Raw genomic sequence first — 12,214 nt, 5'->3', positions numbered from 1 at the left:
TGTAACTTCTCACTTTATTTCTTCCAAGGAGTGTTTACTCCTAGAGGAAAAAACTGTGGGTTCATTGCTTAGAGAGTTAGGCTTAATTTTGGAATTCAAATAATAACAGCAATTCTTTTCTGCCTATTAATCTGTTCACTTCCTTCTCCCTCTGTTCACCCACCCATTCAGTTACATACCTTTAAAATTTTCTTGCTTTTTTTTTTTTTGTTTTGGGCCGCACCCAGTGGTTGTCAGGACTTACTATGACTGCACTCAGGAATTCTTCCAAGTGGGCTTGGGGGACCATATGGGGTGCTGGGATCGAACCTGGAAGGCAAATGCCTTACATACTGTACTACTGCTCCGTCCTCTATACTTTTTTCTTTTTCTTTTCTTTTTTTCCTTTTTTTTGGCTTATTGGGTCACACTCGACTATGCTCACTCCTGGCAGTGCTCGGGGGACCATATGGGGTGCTGCGAATCGAACCTGGGTAGGCCGCATACAAGGCAAACACCCTACCCGCTGTGCTATTGCTCCAGCCCCTATACTTTTTTCTTGAGGTTTTGCAGTATCTATTCTAGGACACTTTTTAAGATGGCTTTAGAAAAATAGGTGATTTTGCTTTAGGAAAAATAGGTCTTGTTCTAGTAATTATTGATTTTGGTAGGCAGTTTTTCAGCAGATAAAGACACTTGGTTTTATTCCTGAGTTTTCAAGTCCACAGTATATTATTTAGTATTATCTTAAAATTTTACTTTTACAAAGTCTGTTTTGGTACACATGAAATCAGTAGGAACTAGAAGATTTTTTTTAAAAAACCTGGCAAAGAAATGAACAAAAATATTTTTAGCTCTCATTTTGTTTTAGTTCAATTTTAAAGTCAAGATGTGAGAGAAATACATTTTACAGATGTATACTGTAAAGTTTACAGTATTTCAGAGGGTCAGAATATTTGGCATCATTCTTTATCTAGTGGACTTTAAGAGGTGACAACATTGTCTTATTTGGTTATGGGCTCTCCTTGTGAACTATAAATATTATATCAGTATTAGAGTTTTGCTTATTTAAATTAGATTCAGCAGCTGTGTCTTCGACATTCATTATGAAACGTGAACATAATTTTTGATAACGGGATCTTTTAAAAGAGTTTATTATCTTCTACTGCCTTAATCTAAGCAACTTCTTTTATACATTTTGTCTTAAAATGTCACTTTAACCAGGTTCCATAAGGCTATGCATATTTTTACCGTGCACCTGTAAAGTCCTTCCTTCCTTCCTTCCTTCCTTCCTTCCTTCCTTCCTTCCTTCCTTCCTTCCTTCCTTCCTTCCTTCCTTCCTTCCTTCCTTCCTTCCTTCCTTCCTTCCTTTTTTGCTTTTTGAGTCACACCCAGCGATGCTTAGGGGTTACTCCTGGCTCTACACTCAGAAATTACTCCTGGTGGTGCTGGGGGAACTATATGGGATGCCGGGTATTGAACCCGGGTCTGCTGCATGCAAAGCAAACACCCTACACAGTGTACTATCACTCCTAAAGTTCTTTCTTAAGCAAATTTAAATGGTAATAAATCTAGCAAGGGATAGCAGAAGATAATAAGACAATTATTGCCTTTATGTAGTTTAAGACTGACAGAGGGGCTAAGCAAAGGATGAAAGAATTATGAGTCATGACAAGTATAAATAGTTTGTTAGTTTCTCATGACAAGATTAACCTGAAAACATATAATTTGCTATTTTTAAATGCATATATACACATCTATGTAGTTTCTGTACTGAGAATGGTAGTATAAGTTGGGAAGTGATAAGATTTGTCTTGTTTTGGGGCCGTGCTCGACAGTGCTAAGGGCTTCTGGCACGGCTCAGGGGACATATATAGTGCCAGGGATTGAATCCTGGTCTACCCCTTTTGCAAGGCAATTCCTGTTGGTTTTACTATTTCTCTATTTGAGATCTTCCTTCCCTCCTTTCCTTCCTCTCCCGCCCCTGTCCCTCTCTCAACACCGTGGTTTACAAAAGTTATTCATAATACAGTTGTTACCAGCATTTATTGTACCAACACCAATCCTACCACCAGAGTGATCTTCCCTCCACCATGTCCAAACCACCCCCAAAGTCTATCCTTTTAGCAAGCACAAAATAATTTATTTTATATTACTGTTACAACTTCTTAGCTAGAAACTTAAGTCTGTGTTTTACCGCCCTTTCATTATACTTAAAATTCCTTCAACTTGTCACCCTAAAGTTTTGCTTGTTACGCCTTTTGCATTTATCCATATTTAACGCTGTTCTGTAAGTTTTCTTTCTCTACCTTAGTATTGGAATGTTAAAACATTGTTTCCTTGTATCGGGTTTCTTTCACTTAACTATTGCTTCTGAGATTCACTTATTATTTGTGTGCCAAGGGTCAGGAAGTGGTTCCGTGATAGAGCACATGCCTTAACAAGCGTGAGGCCCAGGATTTGATACTGGCACTACCCAGTCCCTGAGCCTTACTGGATGTCACCCTAGTGGTTTTCCAAGTACTGTCCAGAGTGGCCACCACAGTATTTGGGGCCGGGGGTGGGGGGGAGTAAGAGAAAATAAAATATTGTGTGTATTGGTGGATTTTTGTTTGTGTGTGCTGTACTGAGTTCCTTAAAGAACTTGCAAACTCATTTCAATTGTTGGCAGAATTCAGTTTCTTTGTAGGACTTGGTTCCTCTTGTCAGCTAGAGATCACTTTCAGGCTCTTTATTTATGGCTGCCTGTATTGAATTGGCACATGGTCCTCTCTGTCTCCATTGTACTTTCTTTTTCATTCTTTGAATCCAACTTTTCCCTTCAGATTTCCAAAGGCTTTTAATTAGAACCCACCTAAATAATCTTGTGATAAGGGTCACTAATTTGGAACCTTATTATATGTAGAAAATGCTTTCATAGTAGTGTTTGAAGAACTGAGTTTGTGTGCTAGGGGCTGGAAATTTCAGAGAGGTGTCCTAGAATTCTCCTCAGTTACATAAGCCGTTTGTTCTATATTTTCAGCAATACTTGTTATGTCAGTTCCTCCCACTTTCCAAATTTTCCTCAGTTGATGTTGAAATGACTGAGAGTTGCACTTGATTGTAGTGTTTGCACATTTGGTTGTGGTGCTTTGCTGGGGATTGCATGGTTTAAGTCACATTTCTTGCATACTCGGCCATAGGTCACATCCTTTGGTTGTGTTGGTTTGGTGCACATTCTGAAGTGGTTACTGGGGGTTGAAGGGTCCACACTTTTTGGTATGTGTGATGCTCATGTGCATCAGGGGAATTATAGGTTGTAGTACAACTGGAGATGACTTTGGCATGAGAGATCGCAAGGCAGCTGAGCTGCCAGGCTTGTGCTTGGCACAGATGGGCATCATCAGGGATTAAACTTGAGGTCTCATATGTACAAGACAGGCTCTATTGTCACTTTACAGTGACAGACCAACCATTTTACAGCTCCTTAGTTTTAGCCAGTAGTTGCAAGTATCGTTGTATTTTATTGTAATTTGAATTTGTTTTTCTCTAATGTCTAAATGATCTAAAGCATCATTTCCTGTACATATTTGCTATGCATGTATCTTTTAAGATGTATGTGTATACCCACAATCATGGCATCTAGTAGAAAAGGCAGTTTAATTCCTCTTTCTAATTCATATGCCTTAATTTTTTTCTCTCGCCTTATTGCACTGGTGCAGATATCTTTATTTTGTTTCTAATCTTTGAGAGAAGTCAAGTATTTAGTCTTCTGACATAATTTAGTTTGGTGTTAGCTATAGATGTGACTTTTGTAGATAAAAATCTTACATGACTTGAGGATAACCCTTAGTTTATCATGCCTGGGTATGTATTGTAATTGTCAGATGCTCTTATTTTATCTGTTGAGATGATCATGTGATTTTTTTCCCCTTTGTTAATGCTGTGAATCAAGTGGTTTTGAAAAAGAAATCAATCTTGCATTGTTGAGATAATCCTCAGTTGGTCACTGTTTTCTTAACGTTTTTCCCCTAGCTTCAGTGAGCTCAAAGTGTTAAGGAGTTTTTGTGTGCATGGTCATGAAGAAGTATTTGCTCATATGGTTTCCTTTTTTGTAATGCCTTTGATTTTGTTATCAGGGTAATGCACCTGGTCATATAAAATTAGCTAAGAACTATTTCTTCAGTTTTCTGAAAGGATTGTGTTGGGGTTGGTAACGTTTTGGTTTTGGAGTATCAGAATAGATGAACCATGTGAAGCCTGATGGTCTGTAGAGTTTCCCCCACTTCCTTTTCCTTTGTTATTGCTATGTTTGGATTTGAACACCTTTTTTTTTTTCTCCCCAGTGTGAAGGTGTTTAAACTATAGTTATTCTATTTTAACAACTTTAGAGCGACTCACCTTCTCTTCATGAGTCAGTTTTGAGTAGGTTATTTCAAGGAACATGTGTTTTCATCTACATTTGTAAAACCTATGTTCTTACATTGTTCAAAATATTATTTTATACTTATTTTAGGTTTTGTAGTGATTTATCTGAATGTTTATTGACTTTTTCTGTAAAAAAAATTTTTTTTGAAGTAGATTTTATTTAGAGGTTTCTGAGGGAAGGAGGAAGGGATAAGTGGGAGAGAGAATAGTGAAAATAACGCGCTCATGAGAGAACGCAGGCTTCTCCAAGGGTGGAGGAAGCCCCTACACATAACCAAGCTTTAGACACAAAGGTATGAAAGCATGAAAGTACACATCTCAAGAGGGGAGATGTGGGTGACACAGGTGCTCGGGCGACACATGTGCTCGGCCACGTGGGCGCAAGCAGCACATGGGCTCAGGCAGCATATACGCCAGAAATTTTTTTTATTAGTGAATCACAATGAGGTACAGTTACATACTTACAGACTTTCGTGTATGCATTTCAGTCATACAGTGATCATTTACCCATCCATCCACCAGTGCCCAGTATTCCTCCCACCACCACCCCCACCCCATCCCCCCACCCCGCCTCTGAGGCAGGGCATTCCCTTTTGTTCTTGCTCCCTTTTTTTTTTTAATTTGATTCCCTTCCCACCCCCATTCTACATTCTATTTAGTTTCTGCCTGTTACCCCCTTCTTCCATGCATTTGGTTTGATTTTCTTTTCTTTCTTTCTTTTTTTTTTTTAGTGTCAGAATGCAGACCCAGGCCTCACACACAAGAGGCATGTATTCTGCTGCTGAACCATTATTCTAAGTACCTGCTTTCTAGTTTTTCAAACCACAAATCACAGATGCAGTTTCCTTTAAATACTGCTTAGGTGCATCCCTTAAATTTTGCGAAGTTCTGTTTTCACTTGACTCTAATTTCTAGTTACTACTGTGATTTTCTGTAGCTCATGTGTTATTTAGAATTGTGGTGCTTCATACCCCAAATATTTTTTCCAAATGTACCTTTCCACCTTGATTCCATTGTAATGAGAGAATGAATATATGACTCACTGAACCTGCCACCAAAGTTGTAGGCTGTTATACTACCAAACTCATCCCCTGTCTCCTTTCCTTCCCAGCTTCTTCTCTTTGGTATTCATATTTTTCAAAGTCTAAGTCTTGTTTCTTATTTAGGGAACCAGGGATGTGAGTTGTTGTAAAAATTTTTGAGGAACCAGGGATGTGACTTATAAAAATAAGTTCACCTTGGCTCTGTGTGGGTCACCAAGCACTGCCTTGAGTGACCCTGGTGGCCCCCACGCATCACTGATGCCACTCATACAGCAGTAGCAACAACTTGAAAAAAAAAACCCTCATAAAGAATGTTTTCAAAATTTAGGCATGATATGAGAAACGATATAAATTCTGTTGATATTGCCATGTGGATGGAACTGGAGAACTGGAGGGTATAATGCTGAGTAAAGTGAGTCTAAGGGACAAATATAAAATTATCTCTAATATGTGGAAATAAAGAAAAGTGATAAAGGAATAAGATACTCCCAAAGATAACAGACCCCGAGAGTTGACCTATAGAACTGAATTTGCTAGGGGCCATCAGGGTCTGGTGCAGAGGGCCAGTGGGAACCTAGACAGTGGCGGAGGGGTTCCGATGCTCTGCTGGTTGTGGTAGGGCAGCACTGTTTGTCTGAAACATGACTGTTAACAGCATTGCAGATCACAGTTTCTAAATTTAAGTTGTAGATTAAACAAGATTTAATTATAAAAAAATATAAAAGATTAAATGTTAGGGATCTTAAGATCAGTAAAGTAAGAGGCGGAAAACTCAGACCATCATCTCTCCCTATAAATAAATAATGTCAAGTTACATTGTTTGCTATTTCTTTTGTCTTAACTTTAATGTGCATTTGATATTTCAAGTGACCTAAAATTACCAATTTTGGAAAATTCTCTCAAGTTTGCAAAGAGAAGACTAATTATTGGCAATATGACAAAAATTAAAGATACTAGTAGTGATTCAGCTTACATAGAATCAGAGATATGTTTTGGAGTTAAAAGTCAGCCTGATGACTGAAAATGTTTTTTCACACTGTTCAATGATTTCTTAAGATGTGGTATATTCAAATATTCATGTTAATCCTTTGGTACACTTACTGCTAGGCATGGTCAGTTGTTGATAATAGAATATAAGAATGTTTGGTAAACTGAGTGTTTTTTTTTTTTTTTTTTTGCTTTTTGGGACATACCTGGCGATGCACAGGGGTTACTCCTGGCTCTGCACTCAGGAGTTACTCCTGGCAGTGCTCAGGGGACCATATGGGATGCTGGGATTCGAACCCGGGTCGGCCGCGTGCAAGGCAAACACCCTACCCGCTGTGCTATCGCTCCAGCCCCCTAAACTGAGTTTTTATTACCTTAAATTCTTTGTTGTTTTTGTTTTGGGGGTCACACCTGACAGTGCTCAGGGGCTACTCTTGGCTCTGCACTCAGGAATTACTCTGAGCGGTTCTTGGAGACATATGGGATACTGGGGACTGAATCCAGCCAACCCACTGTATTATCGCTCCAACCCTCTATTACCTTAAATTCAGTGAACCTTTTGAAAGATGAATACTTACTCATGTCATTGTTATACTTGGAATTTTTATTGTTCTAGATTTAGAACTGCTTCTATTAACTAGTCAAATGATGTGATTTTCCATGTATGTACAGAAAATCTACTGGGGCAGAATCTCTTGTACTGTCCAGTGCAACCCCCAAATATTGATAGGCTTTGAACAAGGTTTATAGCTTTTCTAAAAGAATACTTTTAGTGTCTGATGAGATTTTTCTTTTTTTTTTTTTCCATTTTTGGGTCACACCCAGCAATGCACAGGGGTTACTCCTGGCTCTGCACTCGGGAATTATCCCTGGCAGTGCTCAGTGGACCATATGGGACCATTGCGGGCAAGTGCAAGGCAAGCGCCCTACCCTCTGTGCTGTTGCTCCAGCCCCTGATGAGATTTTTCAAGAAAAAAAATTAATTAGACCTGTGCATTGGATTCACCTTTCACCTTTCTGTTTCTTGGGGTTGTTTTTTTTTAGACTGAAGTATATTATATAGGCTTTAGGTGTGCATTATTGAAAATCAACATATTTCTTTTTATCTTGATTTATGCCCCATCTCTGTAGCCCTTCCCCTTCTTTTCTAGTAACCTCTAACTTATCAAAATGTTCATTATTTTATTGAAGTTATCTGTTATTCTAAGAGGACCACGCCTCTTAGAATCACCTGTGCTTTACTTTCACAGGTAAAAGTTAATGGGCCATGACTTAAGACTAGGGATTGAGCCAGTAGGACAGTAACTCCTCTAGAAGGGAAGCAAGATTGGAAGAGGGCCACAGTCAGAAAACGGTTGAGAAAAACTGCTCTGGGTCATCTTCCTATGAATATTTCTGTTTCTGTTTCTGTTTCATGCAGGTGTACATAGTAATGGGTTTTGTTTCTTCCTATTAACAACTTTACAGTCTCAGAAAACTTTTGAATACATGGCAGGAAAAGCATTAACATTCTAAATCCTACTCCCAAATGATTGACCTAACAAGGCAAGCTAGAGCTTTGACAATCTTCAGTGTATTAAAACATGTTTAAGTTATTAAAAATATTTAAAATAAATTTTAATAAAATGCTTGTTTTTTTCTGAGTTCTAAGTGGCAGAGCCACAGCCCCGATCTTTTTGATTCAAGAGTCATATAAGTCATATTGTATACTTTAAAATTTATATAGAGATACTAGTTTATATAGTTTATATAGTTTATATACTAGTTTATATAGAGATACTAGTTTATGGCTTATTTACATATGTTTTGTGACTTAAAATGTTTACGGTTTTAAAGAAATATGTGCCAGTTTTGTGACTAATTTTTTTATTACCTTTTTTTTTACCAGGGAAATGAGGCAAGTTATCCTTTGGAAATGTGCTCGCACTGTAAGTCAAATACTCTTGTTATCAAGAATTTATGTATATGCCTGTCTATATCTGGATCTGTAGGGCTAATAGCTCTTAGCTACCTAAGTGGTGAATTTGACTTCTAGTCAGCTTAACACGTTGACATCAGTGACTTCATTTTATGTTAAAAAAAACCACATTCGAGTGTGAGCCATCAGTGGTACATGGCCAGCATCTACATATTAAGTTATTAGAGTAGGGAACATTTTTAATAGACCTTTTTATTATTAGTGCCCTCACCATGCCTTTAATATAACTTATGTTATAGTGACTATAATCCATTAGCTTTTCAGTTTTGCAGTGTTTCAAGTAAACGGTGAAATTATCTTGTTAAATAAAGTGCCTGTTGAAGGCACAGCCTGGTAGAAAAAGTAGCTACTTGCAGAAGATTTACTGAGAATAGTGAGTATAGAAATGTACACTGGCTGGCTATTTCTGACTATATTGGGGAATGTGAAGAAATAGTACAAGGAACAGGATATGGGAGCTTAAAAAATCATAAGGTCTCTTCTGTGGAAAGGCAATAACTGAGAAAGAGGGGTCCTTAGAATCAGAATGGAGACTTTCAGGAAGTTGATGTAGTGCCTTAAGGCCTCATAACTTTTAGATCGTTCTGAATCTTCCTTGCTGCTTCCATCCTTGTTTGATGATGCCGAATCTGCCTAACCATGTAGTTGAGGTGTCTCTTCCTCGTTATCTTTTTGTTTTCTCCCAAAACAGTTGTTTGGTTTCTTCGGTTCTCAGTGATACCTTGCTTTATTATCAGCTCTAAGTTGACTGAATTTTTTTTTTGCAATTTTCAACTTGTCAGCATAAGTGTTAACTTTATGGAGATGTTTTCTGTAACTCATTCTCTTTAGATTCTCCAGAATTCACCTTTTTTATGCAGTTTAATTGGAGTTACCATAAGCTGAAATTTGTTAATTCACTTACCTTTCATTTAAACTTCTACAATTTTTAATCTTTTTTTATAAAGTAATAACTTATGACCATACGCACTTCATGATCAATTCCTATAGAGCTGTTGTCCAGTTACTTTAAATTTTCTAACTATATTGTAGGACTTTTCCCTTAGGAATTTTGTATCTAGTTACCATATGTACATGTTTGTTTTCTCTTTTAAACATAAAGATAAAATTAGTTTCAGATTTCGATATGCCAAAAACAGTAACAAGAATTCTCAAAAATGGAGACGTTAACTGGTGCCTGCTCAAGCAAATCGATGAACAACAGGATGACAGTGACAGTGACAGTATTGTGAGAATTGAGTAAAACCAAACCTAATTATGACTCTCAAGACAGGCGAAAATTTTCAAATGCTGCCTGACAGTATTTTTTTTGTCACACATTGTTAATGGATATTTTTGTGTTAGGAGTTGAGTAGTTGAAATAGATCCATAAAATCTAAAATACTTTCTCTCAGATCTCTTAGAGAAAAAGTTTGCTGAACTTTGAGAAATTTGTTTGTGGAGGCTAGAGCAGTAGTCCAGTGGGTAGGGTGCTTGCCCTACGTGCAGCCAACCCAGACTCTATCCCCAGCGTCCCACCAGGAGCACAACCAGAAGTATTTCCTGAGTGCAGAGCCAGGAGTAACCTCTGAGCATTGCAGGGTGTGGCCTCTCTCTAAAAACTATTCCCCCCCACCCCCGATTTTGAAAACTATTGTGTCACTTTCTAAAATGTCTCCTAAATGTAGTAAAATAATTATGATTTTACAGTCTTTACCCTGAATATTATCTAGATCCTAGCTGCTTTTCGTGGGGGCAGGGGATTTGGGATCACACCTAGTGGTGTTTAGGGCTTACTCCTTGCACAGCATGTGCAAGTCTCTAGGCCTTGAGTTCAATCCCCAACACTCCATGATCCTCTAGGTACTGGCAAGTGTAGCCTTGTGAGTCCTGAGCACTACTGGGAGTTTTCCTTACACACACAAAATTTAAATAGAAATGTGTGGCCTGTATTTGAAATAAATTTCATATGCTTTTAAAACAGCCCTTTTCAGCTTTATTCTCAGAATTAGGTAAGTGGTCTTAGAATTTCATCTATGCTTTGATGAAACTGTTGAACCTTGTCATTAAATATTTGTATTTATCAGTGGTGGGTCAGGTGTGAAGTGTTACTATCTCTATATATAATTTTTCTAATTTTTTACTGGAATATACTTTTATCCAATTTTATACATAATTTTGATAAAATTGTCCGCAAATGACATTGTCTGCCGATGTTCTATGCACATGTTATAGTAAAAGTTACCTTGCTTATTTACAAAATCTCTTGATTATAGAAAGGACTTATTGTTATTTGTAAGTATCTATCACACAGAAGACTATTAAAACCAATCCTTCTCATTTCTTCAAGATCCAGCTCAACTTTACCATTCTAGAATCAATCACAACCTTTTGTGGTTCTCTCACTTCAAGTAATTTAGTATTTAAATTGTACCACTTTTAGCAAAGGAAAATAAATTCTAAATTATATGTTGTAAAGTACTGGTTTTGGCTTTGTGGCAGTTAAGTTAGCATCCATAAAATGCATATAGCCTGGTTTCTGGTGTAAAGAGAAATGCATAAGTGCATGTTACTGTGAAAATTTATCAAGTGAAATTATTTTAGGTCATTGTGACTTTTTTCCCCCTGTCTGTTAGGTGAACTTTGTGGACTAGGAAACCTATAACCTATTGGGAAGATTTGTTCAATGTTGAGAACTTAAGTTGCAACTGGGCATGATAACTTGGAAAGCTTACTTGAGTACAAGATATTTACAGATAGTTGAAGCAGAGGAAGAGATTGGGATGATGTTTCAAAGTATGAGTGGATAAATCAGTTTGAGCTAATTGTTACTGTTGACAAAACCAGTATAATTATGAATAATTTTGATAATATTCTTAAATTCTTGTATTTTCTAGATTGACTATGGATGAGACTATTAAGTCTTGTCTAAAAAATATATTTTTCCTTTCCTTAGAACTTGACCCAAGAAAAACTTGGCATATTCTAAAGGAATAATGATCTATATTGTAAAAAACCTGAAGACTGCTTAGCCATTAAAATACTGTTCTAATTTCAAATGGTTTCACAGAAGCAGTTTTCTTTATAGTTTGAATATTAAGATTTTTACTTTGTGCTGTTAATTTTCTCAAGGGAGGCTTACAAATGTGCTTAGGTTTTTTAATTGAGACTAGGGTTTTTCTTTAATTTGAAAACAAAATTCTGAGAAAAAGTTATTTTGCGATTAATTTTTGGTCTAAAATTACTATTATTTTTCACAGATAAGAAACTATAAAATATAAAGTAATCTGCCCAAATTAAAGTTAAGGAGTTAGAGAGATAGTACAGTTGGTAGGGCACCCACCTTGAACGCAGGTGACCCAGGTTCAATAACTGACATCCACATGGTCCCATGAGCTATCAGGAATGATCTCCAAGAGCCACCAGGTGTGGCTCTGAAACCAAAAATAAATAAATTAAGGTAGGGGGCTGGACTGATAGTACAGGAGGCAGGGCACTTGCTTTGTATCCTTTACCCAGTTGGTACCCTGAGCCCAGTGGTGTTCTCTAGTGCAGAGAAAGCCCTGAGCACCCCTGGGTGTCACCTAAAAAAAAAAAGATGTAGTACTCTGGAACCAGGGAGATAATACAGTGGGTAGGGTATTTACCTTGTACATGGCCTTGTTCAGTCTCTGGCACCCCAGATGGTTCCCTGATCCTGCTAGGAGTGAACCCTGAGTGCAGAGCCAGCAGGAAGCCCTGAGAAACCAAAACCAAACCCAAAAAAGTGAAATACTAATTCTATTTTCTTTACCCATACTTAAAAATTTTGATACTGTGGAAACTCTTACAGATTTGTAGC

General features: G+C 37.4%; 1 protein-coding gene across 1 annotated transcript in view; it reads left to right on the top strand.

The window, feature by feature from the left end:
* PPP3R1 (protein phosphatase 3 regulatory subunit B, alpha) overlaps nt 1–12,214 on the top strand; it is a 66,220-nt gene that overhangs the window by 27,841 nt on the left and 26,165 nt on the right. The window contains exon 2 of the mRNA XM_055120315.1: nt 8,305–8,344. Within this exon, the coding sequence (XP_054976290.1) occupies nt 8,305–8,344 (40 nt within the window). The remainder of the gene's footprint in view (nt 1–8,304; nt 8,345–12,214) is intronic.

The sequence above is a fragment of the Sorex araneus genome, chromosome X (assembly GCF_027595985.1).
Source record: "Sorex araneus isolate mSorAra2 chromosome X, mSorAra2.pri, whole genome shotgun sequence".
Lineage (NCBI taxonomy): Eukaryota > Metazoa > Chordata > Mammalia > Eulipotyphla > Soricidae > Sorex > Sorex araneus.
Note: the sequence above shows the minus strand (reverse complement) of the source record. Positions and strands in the feature narration are given on the sequence as shown.